Raw genomic sequence first — 22854 nt, forward strand, 5'->3', positions numbered from 1 at the left:
GTAACTTGCCCCAAACCACACAGCCTAGAAGAGACAGAGCCAGGATTAAAATACATGCAGTTGGGTTCCAGAGTCCATGGTCTATCACATAACCGCCATGTGATGCCCCTGTCTAGTTGATTTGTTGACATCTTGTTGATTGGGAATTTGCCCTGGTCTCACATTGTGCTAGGCTCTGTGGGAATTTAAAAAAAAAATTTAGTAGGCAGTGTTTGTCCTTAAGAACCTCACTAAGTAGATAGGACCACTCTATCAGAGTTTAAGTGCAGCTGTTTGATTACTGTGTGGTTAATCCAATAGTCCTGGTCATGACATTGGCCTTGGGCTGGTGATGACGTCCAACTCTAGAGTGTGCTCAGCAACTGGAAGGTACCTATGAGCTAGTTGTTGAGCAAGTGAAAGACTAAGGAAGCGAAATTTTCCAGGGACTCGGAAACTCATCTTTAAAACAGAAAGTGGGTCCACAACTTTAGAGATGTCACTTCTGTGGCACCATGAACCATACATGGCAACCCTGGCTATTTCCTGAAGAAGGAGGCATTGAGGCAGCTCATTCACCTCAACAGGACAGAAAGGCTGGTCAACATTTAAGACAAAAACAGGTGTTCATCAAACTTTAGGGCTTACTTCCTCCGGAGAGAGTTAACTGTAAAGGTTAAGTAGACTTAAGGACTATCAACAACTCCATAACTGGCATCTGTGTTTTTTTTAATTTATTTATTTATTCATTTAATAAACACTAATTTCAGTCATTGTTCTGCATTAAATGCAGATGTGTCTGTCTCCAAAACTTAAGCCTCTGCTCAATATGATATACTACCTCTCTGTGACAAGAAAGAAGACTCTCCACATATGCCATGCCCAGGCAAAAGAGAGGGTCACCTTCAACCTCTTCCCCAATGACTAGGGCTATGGATCACCGGGGTAATCTCACACCAGAGTACAGCAGTCCTTGTCCAAGCACTTTGAAATGTACAAGGAAATCAGAAACTGGTCTTTAAATAAGGAAGCAGCTCTATGGGCCTCCCAGGCACATCTCCATGAGGTTCTCTCTGTACCTGGAACTTCAATTCCAAGCCCAGGCATGTTGGCATAGAGGAGCAATGAGGCATCCTTCCCAATTTTCTTTTTCTTATTGTTAATAATGCAAGTAAGGGGTCAAAGACAGAATTGTTTTCTTCCATTTTCTTCTCTGGGTATCTCAAAGGGCCTCATACAGTGTTCTTTATATAATCATGGCTCAGGAAAGACTTTTTGATGGCGTATGTCCTCCATAAACCTGAAGACTCCTTCTCCACCTTTTGGGGGGTGCATGAGGATAAATGATGCCCACCCAATTGTTGCTCCCAGTGCAACAGGCTGCAAGGCAAGCCTGTGTGGGCGCCTCACAAACAGCTATAAAAATAGCTAACATGTAGAGACTTACTAAGCAATTTAGAAACATTAGCTTATTTAATCTTTGCCACTTCTCTGGGAAATGACTAGTGCTATTCCAATTTTGCCTATGAGGAAACCAAGGCTTTGAGAGGATATTTGTTAATGCTGTGTTGTTTGCAAGCTTTGACTGGAGACCCTTCACTGTGCTTTTCTCCTGTCACCTAGGGATACCATCGACCGCGGCACTACATCGCAACTCAAGGTGAGTGCCCTCCCTCCACCTAGGGAGAGACTTCCAGGGTGGCAGGGAAGAGGGCTCTCTGGGAAGTCACTATAAGGTTGCTGTCCTCTCCTCCTGTATCTGTCCCCCCAACACTCCTTCTGCACTAAAGGCCCTGGCCCTTCTCTGGAGGAAAGGAATGAGCTTCTACCAGCAAAGAGCCACACAGGGAAAGGCCACCTGAGGTCCTTGGGATTGTTCATTTTGTTTGCGAAGGAAAGAGATGACAAGTTCAGCTATAGGAGGCAGGGATGTGAGTAAGAGAGGAAGGAACTGTCACCAGGAAATGGTCAGGAGGGAGGGGCCCAGGCAGAGCAGACCAAAAGAATTGGCTGCAGGTAGGTGGCATCAACACCTACCAAACAGAGCTGGAGCTGATGGCGCCTTATCTCCCCAATGGGTGCCCATAAGGGAGGTGCAGCCAGTTGCCCTGGAAAGCAATGTGGCAGTACATTCTCACAAGGCTTAAAAATGATCATACCTTTCAAACCCTTCTAAAAAGAAAAAGTCCTACAGATAATTGTATATGTGGCCAATGACATATATACAACATTCTTTACAGGGTTACCTATAATAGGGGAAAAAAAGTGAAAAATCTTAAATGGCTAGCAATGGGTAGATTGTTTAAATACAGTGTGGTCTCTCCATATTATAGAAAACTATGCAGCTCTGAAAAATATAATGCCTGGTAAGAATTTTTAAGGGCATCAGAAAATGCGTATGATAGCTATGATGCTTACTGCAGTAAATATGTACATATGCATATAGATACAGAAAATGGTATACAAACTTTTATATCAAACATTCATATTACTTTTGCAATTTTGAAAATAATATAGGCCCAGAACATTGAAAGAGTAATTTCCAAGAAAATTGCTTTGGACTATCAGATTCTATTTTCTACTCCCTGTCTTTTCTTCTTTTTTTTTTTTTCTTTTCTGTTCAGGCTCCAGAGGAATGCCTCCAGCATTTGTCAAGCTCAAAATGAGGCATCTCCTGTCTTTTTTCTCAGCATCTGGCACCTGACAACTCTCTCTTCTCCTAAACTCTAACCCCAACTGCCTGCCTGTCTTTCATTGAGGTTCTGAACCCAATTTTTGAAAACTCCCCTAAGCCACACCCCATAATATCGTCCAGATGAGGAGATGGATGGCTCTTGTGGGAAGGGTCTGAGCAGGAGGAGGACAGAGGGGAGACGGGGAGCTGCCCACATTCCCAACAGCTGCCTCAGACTTTTCTGATCTGGCCCCATCAGGCTCACATGCCTGTCTCAGGCCCCAATGTCAGCTCCTTGGTGTCTTAACAAGGACCCCCTGGCCTCACTCTTGCTCACCAATGTGGAGCTTTGACTAAGCAACCAGGAGGGAAAAACCTCCAGGCTGCTTCCTTGCACTTGCAGTCTTAACCCTTTCGCCTTCTCTCTTGGCAGGTCCGATGCAGGAGACAGTAAAGGACTTTTGGAGAATGATCTGGCAGGAGAACTCTGCCAGCATCGTCATGGTCACAAACCTCGTGGAAGTGGGCCGGGTAAGCCTCTCTTGCAGGTACCGGGTGGAGGATGCTGGAGGAGCGCTCTCCCGCATCTCTGTTCCACGCATTGTGCTAAGTGCCTCCCGGTCAGTATCTCACCCTCGCAGCACCCTGTAAGGGAGCCATCACCACTCCTATTTCACATCCGAGCAACGTCCTTTCCCTTCCAATCCCCTCATCCCTTTTCCCACCCTATCTCTCCATTGATGACATCATCTCACATAATTCGAAGAAATTAAAGCCATTGATTGTGAACTCCGTCATTGTCACACCCCAAAGCTACAATCCTCCTTGTATCTACAACCATCTTCTTGTCCTTCCCCTCTGTCATCAGGTTCAACCATAAGCAATGGCTGTTTGTGTTGACCCCAAATGGTCTAAAATCAGCCGTTTCTCATGGCTCCGCCTAATACCGCAGAAGCCGTGTTTCCGCCCTTTCGAAGGCGAGCCTCATGCCTCATGCGGATTCTGCTTAACAGTTTTCTCGCTTTCCCCTCTCCCTTGAAAAAATCAGTCTCTTTCTCATTGCTGGACTGTTCCTCTCAGCATACAAACATGCTCAGTACCTTCCACCTTAAAAAAAATGAAAACAGGCAAATAAAAATTATTCTCTTGTCCCCGCTTTTCGGCCAAACCTTAAAGAAGGCTCTGTTCCCGCACCCCTGTTTTCTTCTACCCACTCCAGCATAGCCCCTCCCGCCACCACCAGTGGCATTGTCAATATCACTCACATCCTTCATGTTGACAATCCAATCGCCACTTTCTCTTCTCATCTTACTCAACCTCTCAGCAGCATCTGACACTTTGTCACCTGCTCTTCCTCCCCTGACCTCTAAATCTTGGTATTCTTCAGGGCTCAGGCCTTGGTCTCCCTCTCTGCTCTATCTCTGCTCTCTCCCGAGTCATCCTTAACTACTCCTTGGGCATGAACATTGGACTGCCATTCCCAGCTTCTTTTTGCCTACTTGGTTAACGGTGGCATGCAGGTGGGTGGGCTGCTGAGTTTAAAGGCAAGGTTGTACAAATGCTAGAATTAAAAGGGCCTCTCTGTATATCATATGAACTAACTAAACAGAGGGCAGGTAAGTTTTTGTTTTGGTAAGAACCAAATAATCCATAAAGATAAAGAGTTCTGGCCTCCATGATAATGGAAAAATCTGGGCTGTCATATTCCAGGAAAGGGGTGTGGATATCTCATGGCCTCATAGGAATTTAGAGCCAGGTGAGATTTTATCCCTGAGCCCACTCCTATATAGTCCATGCCCTGGTTTTACAGATGAGGAGGCAGACCCAAAGAGGTGGAGTAACTACCCTGAAGTCACCTGGCCAGAACCTGGGCACGAAATCTGACTCTAGATTCTCATTTGGATGCTCATGGTCTTCCACTCAGACTGTTCTCTGAGGACTCAGGCCCCAGTGCAGCTACTGTGGGCAAAAAGGCCAGCCCAGGATTGGAGAACTCAAAGGCAAAGCCTATTCCACATTGGAAACAGATTCCCTTGATGGACAGACCATGAATCTAAGTTGGATGTTGGGAGTTCTTGGTGGAACTCCTGCTGGTAGCCAAGCACCATGCCAGATACCTGTTGTGAGTTATTAACTCCATTTATCTCACAACAATCACAGGAGAGAGTGTTTCTGGTTATTGTTCTGACAGCCTGGGTTTGTATCCTGGCTCCATCCCTTACTGACTGTTGACCTTAGCCAATTTTCTTAGTCTTCCTATACTTCTGATTCCTCATCTGTAAAATAGGAATAATAATAATTATTATTTAATAATAATAATCATTTTCTACTTCATAAGGCTATAGTGATAACTCATTAAAATTATACATGTAAAGTATCTGTGGAACACTGTGTAAGCAGTGTTAGATGCAGTAAGTGGTCAGTAAATGTTAGCTGTCACTATTAATAGGAAACTAAGGCTCAGAGAGGTTCCAGTACTTTCTGGAAGCTACATGGCTACCAAGTGTTGGAACCAAGCAATGACTCCATTTGCCTTCAAACCCTGTTGCACTGTACCAGTGTTTCCCTAAGTGGGTTCCATGGGATGCTAGTCTGCAGGATGCATAGTGAGAAGAGGGTTCCATGGTTAAATACGTTTGGGAAATGCTGTGTCCTCTTTGCCCCTTTTGGAGAGTTGTGAAATACATTAGCAGTAGCGCATTAAAGGAGCCAAGTAGTCCTGTAGCAAAGCAGCCTGTTTAACTCTGTGTAATCCAGCATTTCCCAAACTCATTTGACCACAAAACCTTTTTTTTGTTTGTTTTTTGTTTCTTGTTTTTTTTTACCTAACACCTATTAGCACCCAGCGGAACACACTGTGGGAAAGGCCACTCTAGGCCGCGCAGCGTCCCCCGGAATGGTAATAATACTTTTGTTTTTTTAAGGGGAAAACCGTGATCTCTTTTTCCTCCATGGAGTGTGAATTAAAGAGTCGACCGTGGGGATGGCTTGTTGGTAGCACGTGTACCCACTGCCGGGGCAGAGAGCAGCTGCAGAGTCTTCCCTCGGAGCCTAGCACCTGCCGTCCTTTTCCCGACTCAGATCCTTCCTCCTTCCAGCCCCCCAGTTACCGCCTCTTAATGATGTCCCCGTCCTGAGCACTTCCGCTTCCACCTCCTGTTACCTGCCTTTTATCCTCATCTCTGCTCAGCTGATGACACCCAGCTGCTCCAGCCTGATATTGTAGACAGGGGACTCAGCTAGTCCCCGCACTGGCCACATGACCTTGGACAAGTCACCCAACGTCTAAACTTGAGTATTATTTTCATCCATAAAATGAGAATAATAATACCCACCCAACCCAACCTTGTTCTACTTGATCACTGAGTGTGGCAATGCATTCGAAAATTACAAGGAGCTTTGCAAAAGAAGGTACTACAATTATTCCTAACGGCTCCAGTGCCTTTGGGAGTGAGCTTGGCCCTAGGCAGTTAGCTGACCCCTGGCCAGCTGAGAACCCCGTGGACTGGTTCTCAGTCCACCAAAGTCGCCCTCAGGTGTATTTGAATGGGAAGGCCAGATGAGGCGGCTGCTCACACATAGCCACGTGCTCATGCATCCTCGTCTCTGTTCTCTCTCTCTGTCTCTCACCTGGCCACAGGTGAAGTGTGTGCGATACTGGCCAGATGACACGGAGGTCTACGGAGACATCAAAGTCACCCTGATTGAAACAGAGCCCCTGGCAGAATATGTCATCCGCACCTTCACAGTGCAGAAGGTAAGCTTCCCTGCAGCTGCGGGCAACCTGTCCACCAGGTGAGCGGGCTTGTTTGTTCATCCAGAGCACATGGTGCCCAGGGGTCTGCTCTGTGCCCAGCCCCCACGCTTGGCACCAGTGACAGATCAGCAGTTGAGCCAGACATGGATCCTGCTACAATAGAACCCACATCTAGCGAGAGGCACAAACAGAATTCAACAGACGGATCAACGAAATAACGACACCTTGTGATAAAAGCCACAAAGGAACATGCAAAGGGTGGAGAGAAAAATCCACAAGAAGAGGGTGGTCAGAGGGCCCCTCTCGGAGGGAGGAAGCATTTGGCAGAGAATGAAGGAAGAGGAGCCAGCCAAGGGTAGGATGGAAGGAATAATATCACAGAGGGGGAAAAACATGCAAAGTATGAAGGGAAAAAAAGATCTCCACATGTTCTAGGCCTGTGGTTCTCAACTGGGGCAATCTTGTCTTCCAGGGTGTATTTATCAAAGTCTGGAAATATTTTTGGCTGTCACAACTAGAGGGTAGGAGGTCGGCTGTCACTGGCATCCGGCGGCCAGGGATACTGATTAAATATCCTGCAATGCACAGGACAGCCCCCACAACAAAGAATTATCCTGCCCAAAGTGGCAATAGGGACAAAGTTGAGAAATGCTGGTCTAGACATAGGGATGCAGGAGCTTGCTTAACAAGAATGAGACTGCAAATAACAATTATTATCATATTTATAATGTAACTATTATATGATCATTGCTATTATAGCATTACTCTTATATCATAATGACAGCTAACATTTACTGAGCACCTACTAAACCAGGCGCTTTGCTAAGTGCTTTGCACAGATTACCTCATCGAATCCTCCCGACAACGCTTTGAGGTAAATGCTATTATTATTCCCATTTCACAGGTGAAGAAACTGAGACACCGAGAGTTTAAGTCAGTTGTCCAAAGTTGCCCAGCTGCAAGGTGGTAGACCCAGGATTCATGCCTCAGCCCCTGAAGCACACTGCCCCTTCCACTGCACCATAGTTGCCGTTTTTCTAAAAGCAACTACATTCATGGATCATTTAGACACAGGCCTAAGGGTGCCAAAATATTGGGAATTTACATGATTTCAGACCTGTGCCCTTGGGGTTTGGACAAGTCCTTGCAAGGGCCAAAGCAGGCTGCTCTGAAAACTGCAGCCCAGAATGCACACAGTGCTGTTCTTGCATACACTATGTGGCCCAGGGTGTACTGTTCACTCCTGGCAGCTCATCTCCAACCCCATGCTCCCAAAGGCTCAGAGACCTTTACATCTGAGTCTGCAGACTCCCTCCACTGAGAGGAGAGAAAACCACAGGTACTTGGATATTGTCTTAGGTTGGGTTTCTTAGAAGCAGAGCCTGAGGCAAGGATTCGGATGCATATGGTATACCAAGGGAGCTCTCTCAAGCAGAACTCCTAAAAGAGGGAGGGAGGAAGGAGAGGGAAGGGGGAGGGACCCAGCAAGGACTGAGTCTCCAGTGAAGACCAGCATAGGCCTGACCCACTGGGGATCTCCTGAGCATAGACCACAACAGAGCTGTCCCTAATGAGGCAGAGAAGCCAGACTTTTGTGTTCCCCTATTAATCAGTCCGCTGACCATGGACCAAACACTAAGGGGTAACCTCCAGGGTGAGCCAGCTCCTGTCAGCTAAGGGCAGGTCTCCAGCAAAGGGGACAACCATGAGGTGCCGGGAGCCAACATGCCCTGCAGCTGAGGCCGAGAGCACGAGCCCAGTGAAGAGGATCTGGGCGGGGCACCACTGTCATCCACCACACCTGTGGCCGGTGCCTGGGAAGGGACTGTGTGGCTGGGGACATTGTGGCCCATCCTGAGACCCAGATCCTGGGCAGGGAGGCCTTGAGAATCACAGCCAGCAAAGCGTGCTGACGAGTTAGGGTCCTTTCGTGGGTTGTCTTTTTGTTTTTCTTTTCAACAATCATGAGGGAAAATACTCCCCATAGGGAGATACCCTTAAAAGATTCCCCGGGGCTCAGCCACGGCACGTAGGCACTCAGCAAACACTGCCTGGGATCTTAGCTCAAAATCGGTTCCTGAGCTTGCAAGCCAGAAATCATAAACAGGAAGTGTTGTGTGCCCTCAAAGAGAGCCCAGTCCCATCAGGGACAGAGGATCCTTGGTAAATAGTCACAGTGCAGGTGGGAGGGGCTCGACGGAGGGCTTCCCAGGACTGAGCTGATTTGGGGGATGGCGTGAAAAACATCCAAGTGTTTTTGGAGCTGCCTTTCCCTCTCTCACTTCAGGCCACCCACCACTGCCTTTATCTGGGTCTTTATTCTCTTCCTCCTAGCAGCACTCTGCCTCTAGTCTTGCCCCTGCCTTAGTTTGGTTTCCTGGAAGCGGATCCCGTGGCAGGAGGGTTTGGGTGCCCTGGATCCTGTGTTGAGGGAGAGTATGCAGGGGAAAGCGGGTGAGGGAGGCAAGACAGGGCGGGGGCCGGAGACTCAGTCCTGGGGATGTGGCCTCAGCTGGAGACTGGCTTCCACCTGCGGTGCTGCATGCTTGGTCCAATCCTGCGGCACGGGGGCCTTGGGTACGCCCATTCTGGTAACCAAGTGTTCTGGTTTGCCAGAACAGTCCTGGTTCTAGTACTGAAAGACCCGTGTCCTGGGAAACCCCTCTGTCCTGGGCCAACTGGGCAGTTGACAAAGCCAGGTGGTCACTCTGACTCTCCCACCCATGCCCCGGGGAGGGGGCCCCTATTCAGCTGAGAGCGACTGTGGGCCGCAGCCTCCTAAAAGACAAGTCTAATCACGCACTTCCCCTTCTGTGCAACCACCTGTGCAACTTCCCTGCTCTCCCCAGTGCCTTTGCAATCAAGTCCAAAGGCCCTAATGTGGATTCAAGGCCCTCCAGGATCCAGCGCCCACCCGTCCTGCCACACCCAGGTCCCCCATGGCCTGTCTTCCACCTGCTTCAGTGGACTCTCTGCACACCCCATGCTAAGCCCAGTCCCCAGGCCCTCGTCCATGCTGCCTCCCTGCCTCGGATTCCCTCCCTCTCGTCAACTGGGTGACACTCATGCATCGGCGCATCATAATGACCAGGAGTGCAGACCTTGGAGCCAGAAAGCCAGGGTGCACGTTGTCACTTTACACTTACTAGTCGTATTGTGACCTTAGGCATGTTACTCAGCCTTGTTTTGCCTCAGTTTCTTCATCCGTAAAATGAAGATAACAATAGAAGGATTGGTATCAAGACTAAGTGAATTAACACATTGACGTGTTCAGAAGAGTGGCTGGCACACAGTCAATGCTTAAGAGATGTTAGCTATTATTTTTACTATTACTATGTTTCAAGATTCAGGTCAAGCATCACCTCTTCCAGGAAGCCTTCTCTGATTTGTCCTCTCCCCAGATCAAGTTAGCTGACACTCCTTTACACATTTTAGTAGAATTATTCACTTAGGAGTCTGCCTCCACAAAGAGGCCATAAGCTGTTCCAGGGACAAGGGCTGTGGCTTTCATTTCTACCTTCTTAGTGCCTAGCATAAGGCTGGGCACAGATAAGCTTTGGTGAATTTTTTTCTTCTTGTTTGAGACAGGGTCTCGCTTTGTTGTCCAGGCTGGAGTGGAGTGGCATCATCATAGCTCACTGCAACCTCAAACTCCTGGGCTCAAAGGATCCTCCTGCCTCAGCCTCCTGAATAGCTGGGACTACAGGCGTGTGCTACCATGCCTAGCTAATTTTTTTATTTTTTGTAGAGATGGAGTCTCGCTATGTTATTTAGGTTGGACTATTTTTTAACTAAAGGAATGAACAATCAAACTGACTCTTTTCAATGCTCTCTACATATGTGCAGGAGATTGCTAAGTAGCAAAAAAGCAGATGGGGGAGCTGTATAAGCAAAGGCTCAGAGGTATGACCTGGCCATGGAATAGTGAGAAAACCACTGTTTGGCCTGGAGTGTGTGTTTGTTTGTTTGTTTGGAGGGGTGGGAATCGATCAGAGCTGTAGGCCCTACCACTGCTCTGCTTGTATTTGTTTCACATCTTATAATCCTAAATAAGGATCTAATTAATAAGGAAGTCTGATAAATTTTTTAAACATTGAAAGCCACAGAGACTATCACGGTCAAGGCTAGAACACTAGAGGAAATTAGATCTCAATCACTGAAAGGCCTCGTATTCCACTGGAAACAATTTGAACTTGGTCTTTAGGGCCATCATTTCTTTGAGTCTGTTCTACTGAATACACTTCCTATAAAACACCTGTCAAAGAGGGTCGCCTGGGCAAACACTTGCTATATTGTCCTCTTGGGCATTCAGAATGTGTATGAGCGCACTGAAGGCCCTGAGAAGTTCTGCAATAAAAAAAATCAGTTTCACTTTAACTAGTTCCACATTTCTCAAATGTCCAAATGTGACTGATTCCAGAATCACTCTGTGCAGTGACATCTGTTAACCCTGCGAAGGCCCTGTCCTCCCTGGAGGTTGCTGGGCTGGGTAAGGGAGGGCAGCAGCTGTAGGAACAGAGGCCCGTTCTCTCCTCAGAAAGGCTACCACGAGATCCGGGAGCTCCGCCTCTTCCACTTCACCAGCTGGCCCGACCACGGCGTCCCCTGCTATGCCACTGGCCTTCTGGGCTTCATCCGCCAGGTCAAGTTCCTCAATCCCCCAGAAGCTGGGCCCATAGTGGTCCACTGCAGGTGAGTCAAAGGTCCCCCACCTAACCAGGAGCGCCTCTGCAGCTCGGCTTTCTCAGAGAGGTAGATACTATCTTTTCCAGTAGCCTTAACTCTTTGCCTTAAAGACTCTACTGCCTGTGTCACCCAGGCCCAACACTTTCTGATGAGATCCAGTCCCAGGATCTAACGGCATCACCAGCAGTACTAGCAGCAGTAGTCATTGTTATTGTTGTTGCCCTGAAATAGTGAAGTCACTGGAGGTGTAGGCTGGGTGCTGGCAGCACCTGCTACGCCTGCCGTGGTAAATTACCCACATTACTTCATTTACCTCTCATCCATCCTCGAGAGGTGGGCATTATTATCATTCCCATGTCACAGATGAGTAAACTGAAGTGCCAAGAAGGTAGACGCAGAGCTGGAATATTTAACATGCTTTTCTCCAGACACCCTAAGCTCCTTGGTGTGGCAGCAGCATGCCTTGGTAGAAGCTTGCTTCTCTTCGTTTCTATTATTTTGAAAATCGCTTGCTGGCCTGCAGGGTCCCTAATAGAGAGTAAGTGGACAGCACCAGGTTTCACCTTATTACGGAGAAGAGATATTTTCAGCTCTGACCTAGAAAGTCACATTGAGAATGAGTGGCACGTCTTTGAATCCTCCCAAATGGAGATGAAGTGTCGTGTCAAGGGCATTCAGAATTGGAGGAGGATGGATGTCCCAACCTGAAGCTGGCCAGCCTGTGTGCCCCTCCTTCCCGGTGCCTCTCTCTTCCAGTGCGACCTTGGCCAGCCCAACTTTTCAGGCCCTGTGTGCTCAGGTGATTGCGTCCCTGCCCTGACAGTATCCGTGTCAGTCGAGGGACCAAGGAAGACCCCATAAACTGTGGATGTCTCAGAGCCAGGCCCCTCACACTGCATGCATTTATCTTCACTGCAGTAGTAGGTACACAAGCCCATTTCACAGATGAAGCGATTGAGGATGAAGAGGCCTGGGCTTAGACACCCATGGGCTCTCTAGGTGTTTTGCACGTATTCTCTGCTTTACATCTCATAGCAACCCAAGGACAATAGAACCTTAGGTCCAAAGCCCTATATCCCAAAGAGCAGCCAGAGTAGGGATTAGAGAGAAAGAGCAACAACGGCAAATATTTGTCAGGCCTTCTGCTAAGCCCCAGTGCTGTGCATGGTGGCTGTACATCTGCATCTCCATAGCAAGTCACCTGAATGCATCTGAGCAGAATGGGACCCACGCCTGGGGCTGTTGTGAAGATTCAATGGATTGCCTAACTAAGTGCCTGGGAGAATCCCTGACATGCAGTAAGCACCGAAAAATATCACTATTCTCTGCCTCTTAATGATGTCCCCCTAACCAGATGGTTAATCCCTCAGGGGAAGAACCATATTTTCATATCCTCACTCCCAATCCCAGCATCTAGTGCAATATAGATGCTCAACAAATATTTGTTGAATATAAATAGCAACTATTAATTGAGAAATTATTATGCAGCCAGGCACAGGGCTAAGCAATTTACATGCATTATGTTTTTAATGAGATTTCATACAGTTTACATGTGGTATCTATTAATGCTACAAGGTAGGTCCGTTTGTTATTATCAGCATGATTTTGCAGAGGAGAGTATGGAACCCAGAAAGATTTATTTACACAAGGTCACACAGCTAGTAAGTAGTAGAGCCGGGATTTGATCCCACGGGGTCCCTTCCAAATATCCCATGTTCAATGACTTTGCGCTGCTGAAATAAACACAGCCCAATCCTCATGCTGCTGAAATCAACACAGCGCAATCCTCACAAAGCCCTGCAGAGAGTCGTGTCATATGCATCAGAAAACCGAGGCTCACAGACACCAGGCAACTTGTTCACTGATGGCTTCAAGATCCAAAACCGAATTGGGCTGGTTCTTTCTGCTAAAACATGTTGAGGACGAGACATGAAGAAGAAACAGATGAGTGGTCCTCTGTACTCCCTCCTCCATTCTGAAGTCCAACCCGTTGAGTCCCTTCTGTTGGGTCTGGATTCGGTGGGGTTGTTCTGAAGCAAATATAAGTCAGACTTCACTCAACTGAAACCGTGAAATTTTATCATGAATGAAGACTCTGCTTCTGACGGGTTTGCTTTCCGGATCGCTGTGGGTGATGGTCCCCACTGGCCTATGCTCCTTGGATCTATAATCAGCCAATGTTGCTTTTCTGTCTTGTTCCATCGCTCTTCCTCTTGGCATTTCCTTTGATTTTCACATCATTAGACAAAGACATTTGTTTCCATGAGGGAAGCAAAACGTGAAAATGCAGCCAAAGTGGCCCTCCTCGACAGTTCGCCTGGCCTTCCCTTCCCAGACTGTATGTGTTTACGGCAAATGTCCCATTTGTCTCTGGGTCAGCACCCTTGTTTCAGAAGCAGCACTAGTCTGGGCAGGGCTGGCCGTGGTCCACAGAGTCTCACTGAGTTCTCACTATTTCATATTTGGTCTGAGTCCCATCGGTGATCAGAAATTGAACATACGTCGGGAAACTTGATACCCTACAAGGGTCTCAGACTATCGCTGCTCTAGTTCAGTGACGCTCTGGCTCATGATCCCAGGGAAACAGGTGCAGGGGGAGCCAAACACCGGGCTTTGGACATGGGGCTCCAGGATTCATTCCCTGCCTTGGGGACAGCTTAGGGGACTCTAGTTTCTGCCCTCTCATTCATCTCCCCTCTGTTCTCCCTTTCTCCTCTCCTTCCTTGCTTCTATCCATCAACTGATTTGCTGATGGAAAAAAAGGGAGAGGAGAAAAGAAGGGAAGGAAAGAGGAAAGACGTGTTTATTGGGCATCTCTGGCATGCTAGGACCACGTTAGGTGTTTTATACTGTATAGATGAGTTATTGTTACCCAAAAAATGGGGAAACTGCATGCACACATGTTGTGTAAGTGTGAATTGTGTCCTATATCATTAAGAAAGGAAGTGTAAGAGCACACAGTCTGCAGCCAGACTGCCTGGGTAAAAGTCCCAGCTCTATCACTTGCCAGCTGTGTGACCTTGAGCAAGGTAAGCCCTCTGTGCCTCTGTTTTCTCACCTGTGAAATGGGATGAGACACTTCCTAACAACCTCATAGGGAAATTTATATAGGTAACATTCGTAGAGCACTTAGAACAAAGACGGGCACTCTCTAAACCCTAAATAAGTGTTTGTTAAATGAGTACAACAAAATAAGTCAGTTCTGATAAAACAGCCTTGAAAACAAGAATTACTCTCTTATTTTACAAAGGAGAGAGCTGAGGCTCTAAGTTTAGTTGCTTGTTCAACATCTCCTGGGAGTGCTGGAATTCAGACTGTTTGGCTCTGTCTGGTTCTGCAGCGTGCTGCCTCGCAGCAGGGCCCTCAAGGATGGGGCCGCATGGGGCGGATCCCAGGGCTGGCTCCACTCCGAGATCCCTAACACAGATCATACCTTCTCTCCCAGTGCTGGGGCCGGGAGGACCGGCTGCTTCATCGCCATCGACACTATGCTTGACATGGCCGAGAACGAAGGGGTGGTGGACATCTTCAACTGTGTGCGCGAGCTCCGGGCCCAGAGGGTCAACTTGGTACAGACAGAGGTGAGTCCTAGGGGACTGAGCCACTGGCCAAGGAGAAGCATGCTAGAACTGGGATACCCATGGCGGGAGGCATCCTATAGAAAGGGACCTGGGTGGGAGAGCAGTGGGAGGGAGTAAACACATGGCGTGCTATGTGGAGACCACTGTAGAGGATGGGGTGCCCCAGCCACCCTTGGTGGTCTGCAGTGCAGGGACTTCCACCAGTGATGAATGATGGTGAGTTCTCCGTCTCTGAGGGCATCCAAGCAGGGACCGAATGGCAACTTCAGGGACTCTTTGAACAGTATTTCTGCCTTGGGTGAAGGAGTAGGAGGGAAAGAGAAGCACTGGCGTGTATGGAATGCCTACCATGTGCCGAGCATCGATTCAGTCACTGCAGGGAATGGCTTAATCAACAAACTTTTTGAGTACTTGAACTAGATGCTGAGGATTCCGAGATAATACACATCCCCTGCCCTTGAAGAAGGGGACCTCTCTGTGCAGTTATAGAGCCCAAGACCTAAGGAATGCGGAAGGGTTTGGTCTTTATTGCTGCACACCTACTGTGAGCCAGGAGTACACATTCTCTGTATTCAGAATACTGTTTCTACTCCTCCCAACTACCTGTGGTGTAGCTCCTAGTAGTATCCCCATTTTATTGATGAAAAAGGAATCAAGAAATCATATCCCCAATACCTCACATAGCCAGACTGTCATAGAACATGGGTCCACGTGACCTCGAGACCCTACACTCTCTCGCTAAGCAGTCTTTTCTGCCAGTCCCACTCCCCTGTGCCTTGGCTTGGCGTTCCTGAAATAAGCCCATCTTCTGGTTCTAGTGAAGGCTGTGAGTGCCCAGGTAGTCAGAGGGGGGACAGATAAGGAGCCGCACACATCCTCAACCCTGCAAAGGGACGTTACCCAAAGGGAATACGCCCACTGATAGGTTTACACACACAGGCCCCCGGTGCAGGCTGAGCAGACTCGCACAGCCCAGTCTGCAGGCTTCCAGCACTAAGGCCAAGAGGGCTGCTCTGTCTGTTCCCAGGTCCATGTGTGCAGAAGGCAGCCTCGCTGCTTGGAGTCAGACACATGGTCCTCACTGTTCAGTGGGGGAGACATAGTCACATGCGGATTCATCATGATGAACCCGGATAAGCACTTTATAGAGAAATAGGCCAAGTTCTGCAGGGAAAAAGGTCACACAACAAACATTTATCAAGGGCCTAGAAGTAACCATACCTTCTGCCCGATGGATTAATAGATGACTTTTCAGAAGGAATGAAACATTGAAGGTATAGAGAGGGAGACTGGAGTTTCAGGAGAAGAGAACAGCAGGTACAAAGAATCGCAATGGGAGAGGGACAACACATGTTTTAGGAGCAGACCCTGAGAAAAGGATTTGAGGGCAAGTAGTTTATTTTGGAGGTAATCCCAAGATGTGCTGGTTGGTGAGTGGGAACGTGAGACAGAGAAGGGGAGGCAGCAAACAAAGACGACCTTAACAAGCTGTTAAACACTGTAGACAACTGGAGCCCAATCCTGCCGGGATCTCCAATAGTGTGGAACACACAGCTCCAAGTTATCCCACCTAAGGGGGAAGGGAATGTGGGTTTTTATCCCCAACTCTCCATCTGTGGTTGTTTGAGGGCGACTTCCCAAGGCATTAACTCTTTGGTCCTGCTGGCTTGCCCTGCACACAGCCAGGTGTGCTCCTGGGACTAGAAAGAAAGCCCTCAGCAGAGAATTCCAGGCATCTGCAGCAAGCAGCTGTCGTTAGGTGAAGGTGAAAGCTGAGGAGATGTGGGCTGGACACCAAGAACACCTGCTGCCGCGTATCTAGAAGTTCCTCATTTTTATCAGTGACTTTGCTCTTCAATCTTGTACAAGGAACAAAACTCACCATAGCTCAGTTGATCACAATGAAACATGGAAACTTGGCCCTTTGGGTTACAGGATAAAAAGTCAGGATTCTGCAATATAAATCATATCCATTCTTCACAGTCTGCAAGAGGAAATGTGGACAACAAACTCCCAGGCCACTGTTCTTACCTGGTACCCTATTCCCTCTCTCCTTGACTTTGCAGGAGCAGTATGTGTTTGTGCACGATGCCATCCTGGAAGCGTGCCTCTGTGGCAACACCGCCATCCCTGTGTGTGAGTTCCGCTCTCTCTACTACAACATCAGCAGGCTGGACCCCCAGACAAACTCCAGCCAAATCAAAGATGAATTTCAGGTATGGACAAATCTTAGGCTCAGTGACTGTCCCAGTCAGTTCAGGTTGTTATAGCAAATTTCCATAGACTGGGTGGCTTACACAATAGACATTATTTAATCACATTTCTGGAGGCTGCAAAGTCCAAGATCAAGCTGTCAACAAATCCAGCATCTGGGGAGGGCTCACATCCTGGCTTGCAGATGGCCACCTTCTCATTGTTTCTTCACATGATGGAAAGCAGAGAGAAAGAAAACTCTCACATTTCTTATTATAAGAGCACTACTCTGGTTGATGAGGGCTCCACCCTCATGACCTAATCACCTCCCAAAGCCTCCACCTCCTAATACCATCACTTCGGGGGTTAGGATTTCAGCATATGAATTTTGGGATGATGCAAACATTCAGGCCGTAACAGTGACCTAGCCAGCTTCAGTGGCTTTGTGTGCATTCGTGGGGCTTTCTTTGTGAGAATTGATGTGTCTATGCACTTTCAGTGTTTGCAGCTCTAGGCAGCTGCAGAATGCATTTCAGAACATAAAATGCACAGCCATGAGCAACCATGAACCAATCACTCAGTGATTGCTAATGCTCATTTTTAACTATGGTTGTGTTTTTGAACTGAGGTCTTATTCAGTTCTTGTCCAGGTTGTGAATGGAGACAAGTTTATACACACAGGTGTGAATTTTATACTCCTCCTTTCCTGGAGGGACTCAGGGTTTTTCAGTATTTTCTCAGTGGAAAAACGCAGACTCTTGGGTCCCATCCAGACCAATTGAATGAGAACCTTTTATTTAACAAGATGTCTGGGTGATTTGTAAGCATATTAAACTTTGAGAAGTGCCGTCCTAGGGCACAGATCAGGCATAGTGAATCTGTACCTTGGAGCCCATATGGTCAGAGTTGTAGCAACTTTAGTCTGAAAGGCCTGGGTATGAATCACTGGGTAAGGCAAAGCCAGAGTTTAGCCCTTCATCTTAAGGCCAGTGCCAGGGTCCCACTTGGGCAATGGGAGCTGAGGACCAGGCCAGGAGAAACAAGGAAGCTCTAGGACTTGCTTCAAGTCTGTGGACAAATGCTGGGCCCGTGGTTCCATGGGCAGATACCCCAGTGAGGCCAGTACTTTAGTGCTTCTTCAAACACTAGTCTTTATTGATTTGGAGTAGAGACAGAGTGCTGAATGAGAGAAGGACAGGGGCCACAGAACCCCGGCCATTGCACATAACATCTCATCTAATCTGCTGGCTGGGGAAGTTCAGTTTCAAACTTGGAAGACTTACTCTGCAGAGCACAAATCCTGCAATTTTCCAGACCTACTAAGGCTTGCCCCTTGGAAATCTCTCATCCCTCCCAGGCAGCTCATCTGAGCATCCCCCATCCTCAGACAGCTTTCTCTCTGAGAAGAGTGGTGGTAAATCATTTTCCTCATTCCGTCACACTCCACGTGATGTTTAACACTCATTAGGGATTCCCGACCCCTGTGTCACATATGACCTCCTGGCTGGCCCACCCCTTACTACAGCACTGGCCGAGCTGAACCACTTAGTTCACATGATCGGCAGGTGTGACAAGTCTGCGTCTAAGCCTACGTGTGGGTGTGCTGTCCCTGCAGCCTTGGCACCTCGAAGGTGTCCCACAGTTCACAGGCCCTGCAGCAGGGAGTGGGAGATGATAGAGCATCACCCCAGAAGAGGAACAGGCCCTGGGGAAGGGACAGCAGGGCAAGACTTGGAGGGGAGAGATAGGCAATTTAGGCTAAATCGGAACATCACTGTGTCTCTGTTCAGGGGCAGCCATCTGAGCAGTGCCTATCTATCCGCCTTTGTGCCCCACAGACCCTTAACATTGTGACGCCCCGCGTGCGGCCTGAGGACTGCAGCATTGGGCTCCTACCCCGGAACCATGATAAGAATCGGAGCATGGACGTCCTGCCTCTGGACCGCTGCCTGCCCTTCCTCATCTCAGTGGACGGGGAATCCAGCAACTACATCAACGCGGCACTGATGGACGTAAGCCAAGCCCTGGCAGGAAGCTCCTGGTTGGCATTCCAGGGAACGGCTCCTTCCCAGGGTGGAGGTGGCTGGACCCCAGGGCCCGGATTCCACCAGCCAGCCTCTCCTTGCTTCTGACCTGCTGGCCCCAAGGACCTTGCTCCCCACAGAGGCTCTGGTCCAAACCTAGACGAGCCGTGCTCTTGGCTCCTTTGCTCACATAAAGAGCCTGGGAAGAATAGACCAAAGGCTTAAAGTGGCTGCCATGACACCACAGCAAGTCTACAGGCCTGCCCAGCACCCCTTCCCATTTTCCACGAGCTGACTCCTAGCCTGAAGCTCAGTAAGGAAAGCACTCTCTGTGCCAGCCCTTGGCCTTGAGCCCTGGGAACACAATATGGTGCAGACATGGGTTCTGTCCTCTGGTAGCTCCTGTGCAGGGCCCCACATAACACTTGTGCAGAGGCAAGAATGAGGATGGCACATAGCAGGTGCTCAGTGCATGGTTACTGGGCAGGGATGGGAGCAGGCTGTGTCTCGACTGTCCTGCTAGGGGCACCATCTCCTGCTTTCTCTACATCAGGCCCAAGAAGGGCACTTCATGCTGCCCTGATTTGGGATTAGGGTCACATCCCCGCCCCAGTGGGCCCATGCTGCTGCTGCATGTGCTTCTCCCTGGGCCTTCCAGCTACTTCTGAGTATCATCACTTCACCTCCAAAGTACAGAGGTGTTTGCAGCAGGACGGAACCACAACCAGCTAGTCCCAGCCATGCACTTTTCGTGAGAGGAAATGGAGGCCAGAGAGAGAAACAGATTTGCTGAAGGTCACCCAGGGAGCTAATGATAAATCCTAAACCCTAGAATTTATTTCTTGAGACTCCCCACAGTTTTCTCCATCCGGTAAGATGCAAACATTGTACCTCCTGAGGCCAAGGACCAAGAATGCTGTGGCCCGATTGGAATAAGGTCTTCTAGGTTCCCTCCCTGCCCCATATCTGAAATCACATCCATCCAGCCCACGAGGCCCTCCCATCTCACTCAGAACAGACAAGAACATGGGGTGCTCTCTCCTGGGGTCAAGACCAACGACTTTTCTAATCTCTGATCCTCTTGCTCTTTCTCCCCAAGGGTCTTAAGTATTGGAATCAGGGCGGTGATGGGAGTTCCAATGCCTATCTCAGCTCTCTAGGGGTCTGCCCTGGCCTCCACCCACAAGGTGCCCATGTCCTCCATGAAAACCCTGGCCCCAGGTCCAGAAGCAGGGAATCTTGTCCTGGTCATGTCAAGTAGCTGGAGTGGAGAGAAGACCTCTGGCATTAGCTTAGCTTAGAGCCTTCCAAAGTCAGTGTGTGCATGTGTGTGTATGTGTGTGTGTGTGGTGAGAAATGGGGTTCAGAGGTGCACCCACACTTCCAAGTTCTCCTAGCTTTGTCTGCCACTTGTCCCAACACCCCTCCCTGCCTTCCTCATCCAAGCAAAGATCAAACAAGCTCCTGGCTTCTACTTAGTAGGTTAGATGCTGCCTGGAGTCAAATGCCTTCTGCCAAGCTCTGATGCTGATTGTATTCTCTTTGTCCACGGGGCATTTCTCCTGTGAGCCATCACTGGGGCCTTTTCCTTTCTTATATTAAAAAAAAAAAAAGTCCTTATCTGTATTCCAGCTCAGTCTGTGCATTATCTGGTAACCATAGCAGCTTTGCTTCTAGCAGAAAAATATGAAGTCCTCTGGGTTAATTTTTAATGTTTCCCCTGGTAAAGGATGATGTTATCCATGAAATGGATTGCCGACTGATCCCTGAAACCCGGCAGGAGCACGGATCTTGAACATATTTTCAGATAAGGCTTTGTCAGGCGTGCTGGCCTAATAGAGCATTTATCACAGAGACAGGAAAAAAGGAAAGAAAACTAACATTCACTGAGTGCCGGGCACCATGTCAGGCCCTGGACTTGTGCTGTCTCGTTTTGCATTTAGGTATTAATATCTCCATTTTCCAGTGAGGTCCTGAGGGTCAGAGTATTTCCGGCACTTGCTCAAGGTCAACTAGCTCAGAAATAGGGGATTCACGGATCTGAACCCTATGTCTGTTGACTCTTAAAGCCTGGATTCCTTTCCATGTCTGGAATTGGCCCGTCTATCTGTAGCTAAGAGTTTGGCTTTTGGGAAACTAAATGGTCCACCCTCCCAGATGCCCCTCTGATCACTCCACTGGCCAGGAGGAGGGCCCTGGAAGACAGAACCCCCTAATACATGCCTGACATCCTTTGCAATGCATGCAAGGCTTTGTCCTGCTTCTGCGAGGGCTTTGTCCCTCTTCCCTCCCCATCTTCCTTCTGACTTGTGACTCCACTGAAAACAGCTATGCCTCCCACAGAAACTGTCTCCTGAGAAAACTTGCTGAGAACACGAGCTATTTCTCAGGTGTCACAAACCGCTCACAAAGTGAGCAAGCCCTCTAGGCTCTACAGACACCTTCTTCACAGGGAAGCGTGACAGTTAGGGCCCAGTTGAAACTTCCAGACTCCCACAGGCTATTTTCTCTGGGCCTCCGTTTCCCCATCTATAACACGGGACTGAATTTATTCACTTATTCGCTGGAGCTGCACTGAGCACCTGCCGTGCACCAGCCACAATGTTGGTGCCACGGGTGAAAGACAAAGTCAGGGGTGTTTCTGCCCTTCCAGTGGCCTTACGGTCAGGCTCCTGTGTGCTGGTCTTTTCACATGCAAATCTCATTCAATCTGTATGACAGCCATCCCTTTGGATTTCATTCCTGTTTTCCAGTTAAAGCATCGGAGCTTTGGAGTGATCCCATAACTTGCCAGTGCTTAGCACCCTCTCCCACCACCCCAAAAGGAACTCTACAAGTAGCGTTTGAATGAATGAATGAATGAATGAATGAATAAATGGGTGGATGAATGGATAAATGGAGGACTCATAACTTACAAGTGGCAAAGGTGGTCTTGAATCCCACGTCTGCCTGATTCTAACACATGGGTACCTCCCACTGCCCCATTGGCTCACAGGACACACTGCCCTCTCTGCCAGGCCAGCTCAGCCCTCATTCCAGCCTGGGGCAGCAGTGAACCCCAGGCCAGCGCAAACCCTCCCCCACATCACGGACACAGGGACTCAGTGGACCCCTTATATCCCAAGAGGCGTCTTGGCCAGCAGAGCAGTGAATCTGCATCTAGAATCTTTTTTCATTTCATATTGTAATGATGATTATTTGCTGAGCTCCAAGACATAAATAATTTATTTGGATAATCCCCATCCGAGTGACACTTTCCTAATGAAATGTCTTAGTTTGGAGGAGAATGTGTTCATTAGAAGAAGGTCCCCTTTGCCGCCAGGACACCAAGAGATAACGGAACAGGCAGGTGCTTTGTATAATCTATTTGGCAGGCTCGGGGGGCCTCTGGCAGCCGTCCGGGCCTCGTCGTCATCAGAGTATAACTGATGGATGTGTATTTTACCAAGCCTGTGTCATTCCTTTGCCAGAGCCACAAACAGCCTGCCGCCTTTGTGGTCACCCAACACCCTCTCCCCAACACCGTGGCGGACTTCTGGAGGCTGGTGTTCGACTATAACTGCTCCTCCGTGGTGATGCTGAATGAGATGGACACTGCCCAGGTAAGAGCAGGCCCAGAGGTGGCCCTGGGGGGCCTAGACGGGTCAGGGGATCCGTGCTCTAGACTTGGAGGGAGAGCCCTCAAGAGCGGCGCATGCCACACCTGCCCTGGCTGGCTGCCCTGCACCGGGCACTGTCGGCCCGGAACAAAAAGAAAACCCAACCCGCCAACCGCAAAAGCAAGAAAGCCCCCCCCGAGCCCCGGGAACCCCAGACCCCCAGCAAACACCGCCCCCCACCCCCCACCTTTGCCCAGCTCCCCCCAGGGCCAGACTCCATTGCTTTGTCCCCTAAGCACCTGGTGCCCTTAAGGAACAACACTGAGGCCACTGGACAGGAACGGAGGGAATGTGGGGAGAA

At 48.8% G+C, this 22854-nt stretch overlaps 1 protein-coding gene across 1 annotated transcript in view; it reads left to right on the top strand.

Annotated features, from left to right (window-relative positions):
* PTPRT (protein tyrosine phosphatase, receptor type, T) overlaps positions 1–22854 on the top strand; it is a 734792-nt gene that overhangs the window by 694504 nt on the left and 17434 nt on the right. The window contains exons 20-27 of the mRNA XM_012652055.1: positions 1603–1639; positions 3087–3184; positions 6294–6410; positions 10948–11102; positions 14542–14677; positions 16744–16893; positions 18709–18882; positions 22365–22496. Coding sequence (XP_012507509.1) covers positions 1603–1639; positions 3087–3184; positions 6294–6410; positions 10948–11102; positions 14542–14677; positions 16744–16893; positions 18709–18882; positions 22365–22496 — 999 coding nt within the window. The remainder of the gene's footprint in view (positions 1–1602; positions 1640–3086; positions 3185–6293; positions 6411–10947; positions 11103–14541; positions 14678–16743; positions 16894–18708; positions 18883–22364; positions 22497–22854) is intronic.

The sequence above is a fragment of the Propithecus coquereli genome, unplaced genomic scaffold (assembly GCF_000956105.1).
Source record: "Propithecus coquereli isolate 6110/MARCELLA unplaced genomic scaffold, Pcoq_1.0 Scaffold378, whole genome shotgun sequence".
Lineage (NCBI taxonomy): Eukaryota > Metazoa > Chordata > Mammalia > Primates > Indriidae > Propithecus > Propithecus coquereli.